This window comes from Octopus bimaculoides, chromosome 7 (genome assembly GCF_001194135.2).
Source record: "Octopus bimaculoides isolate UCB-OBI-ISO-001 chromosome 7, ASM119413v2, whole genome shotgun sequence".
Classification (NCBI taxonomy): domain Eukaryota; kingdom Metazoa; phylum Mollusca; class Cephalopoda; order Octopoda; family Octopodidae; genus Octopus; species Octopus bimaculoides.
In genome coordinates this window covers 47,615,615-47,617,954 of record NC_068987.1, presented here as the reverse complement: position 1 = coordinate 47,617,954, position 2,340 = coordinate 47,615,615, and the positions used below count along the sequence as shown (strand labels likewise).

General features: G+C 33.5%; 1 protein-coding gene and 1 long non-coding RNA gene across 8 annotated transcripts in view; one reads left to right on the top strand and one right to left on the bottom strand.

Annotated features, from left to right (window-relative positions):
• Positions 1 to 2,340, bottom strand: part of LOC128248373 (uncharacterized) — a 68,941-nt gene that overhangs the window by 37,268 nt on the left and 29,333 nt on the right. The window lies entirely within an intron of this gene.
• The window catches only part of LOC106883384 (AP-1 complex subunit sigma-2), a 101,984-nt gene that overhangs the window by 92,048 nt on the left and 7,596 nt on the right, over positions 1 to 2,340 (top strand). For 3 of the 6 annotated variants that reach the window (XR_008264606.1, XM_052969614.1, XM_052969610.1), the window contains exon 6: positions 132 to 2,318. The exons of 2 other annotated variants lie outside the window; for them this stretch is intronic. Coding sequence is in view for 2 of the 4 variants with exons in the window: in XM_052969610.1 (XP_052825570.1) it covers positions 132 to 160 (29 nt within the window). In the remaining 2 variants the exon portion in view is untranslated. Of the gene's footprint in view, positions 1 to 131; positions 2,319 to 2,340 lie in introns of those variants that run through there. One more of the 6 variants, XM_052969611.1, reaches the window with a different exon arrangement.

Here is a 2,340-nt window from a genome sequence, read left to right as displayed (position 1 = left end):
TATATATATATATATATATATATATATATATATATATGCCTTCTCCGTCCTTTTTATTGGAATTTGAGCTTTTATTTATGATTATAATTACCTTTTATTATTATTAAAACTTATCTCTGTTCCTTACTTAGGAGTCAGAAACACCAAAAGGCATACTTGAAGACATAGGGATTTCATTTCCCAGCTAGTATCGATACATCCTTGGTCAGTGTGCTCCCCAGACTTTTCCATGGAAATTTTACACACCGTCTGCTGCCACCATCACCACCACCAACCACTACTACTATTACCAGTACCACCTTCATTACTACTACTACTACCACCACCACCACTGTCACTTATTCTACAACCAACACTACTACTACTACTACTACCACTACTACTACTACCACTACTACTACTGATGATGCCCTGTCAAAACAAGTTATCACCCTATACCAAAAGTCACTATTACTCTCACTCATTCTTTTTCTAATATTCTAATGACCTTAACAGTGAACCAGTTAATTTTTTATTTGATTATTAGAGATTATCACTTTGTGTCTAGATAATTCTTGCTCTTTATCTCTAATAATCTTTCCTTCTGTTTTTCACTACTCCTCTCATACTTACTTTCTTGGTCTCTCTCTCTCTCTTTCTCTCTCTCTCTCCTCTCTCTCTCCTCTCTCTCTAGCTCTTACTATTTTCTTTCACCTTTTCCTGCTCCTCTATCTCTTATACAGCACTTATTTAAATCTTTATAATTGCAATTTTCTTTTTTCTTCCTCGGGAAGGAAGTTTTCTTTTTGTTTTGTTTTATTTATTTTTTATGAGACCAAAATTTGGTAAAGACAAACTGGCAGTAACAATGGTAGCAGCAGATTCTTGATTTTTGGCAATTCTTGCAGTATAGCTGCTCAGTCAGTTGCCGATTGGCAATGCTACCTGATATCACCAGAGAGGGGAATAAATTGACAGCGAAAATGACTTGCTAAACTACAACAATAGGAAAAATAATTGAAAGATAGGGATAGAGAAACAGTGACACACAGAGAAAGTGGGAGGAACTGAACAAAAAGAAAATGAATTGGAGTAAATTCTATAAAGCTTGGACTGATTTCTAGTCATTTCTGCCTATCTTTATTTCTCCTCTTCCTCATTATTTGTTTGTCTCTTTTACCACCACTTCTACTGTGGCTCTGCATCTGTTGATGGCTATGAATTGGGTGTTTTGCAAAACCAGGAATTAAAAAATGAATAAAAAGATAGGAAAAAATTTTTCTTCAAAAAACAGAAACAAGAAAAATGTCAACAGAAACTGTTTCTACAAAGAATAGAAATGACAACTACTCTATAGAACGGTTGTGATGACAGCATCTGTGATAAGAATGGGTGACAGTGAGAATATAGGTCTTCTACTACTGCAACAAACACTAATCTATTGATGACTATGTCTCAAAATGATATATAAAACAAAAAATAGTAATAACAGCTGTGGCAGTGATTTCTTACCATAGCAATAACACAGTAATTTTAACACATTTCCTATAACTGAAGACCTATTGTACTTGTGTGTTTCATGTATGTGTGTGTGTGTGTGTGAATATAGACACATAAATGTATATGTGCTACTAGGTGTTGCAATTAAGTATGACCTCAGCTGATGCAAGTTATAACCTTGTAGAAGTTCTGCCTGTGTATACATATATTTATGTAGTTAAGTATATACTTGCATGTATATGTCTAAGTGTGTGTATATCTGTATATATGTACACACACATGTAATATGCATGTATACATATATATATACATGCGTGCAAGCGCGCACACACACACACATACACACACAGATAGATGCATGTGTGGTTTGTGTCTGTAAGTGTATTTGTACTAAAATGACTGTTTTAAATTGCATATAACTTTAAGATAAGAACTTGTTCACCTGAATGTGAGTTAGATGTCACTGGTGAAAATAAAATATGGAGCATACAGATTGAAATGTCTACTCTAGGAAAATAAATATTTCAAATATATAATTGGTGTAAAAACAAAAGTATGTCAATTAGGACAATGGTTGGTATAGAAAGATTGTTCTTGGAACAGAACACCTAAGAAATCTTCCTTTTGTATACATTTGGTGGCCCTGTAACCTTTCTGCTGTAGCATGAGAGGTTACTGGAAAAGTGAGCAGGGGGAGGGGTCTTATATTTAACCTTTTATTTTTTGTAAAGGACATGTTTTACAACACTGCTGAAGGTTGTCCAAGTGTAAAAAATATCTATGTGTCTGTGTTTGCATATATAAATATGTATTTATGTGTATGTATATATATATATATATATATATATATATATATGTGAG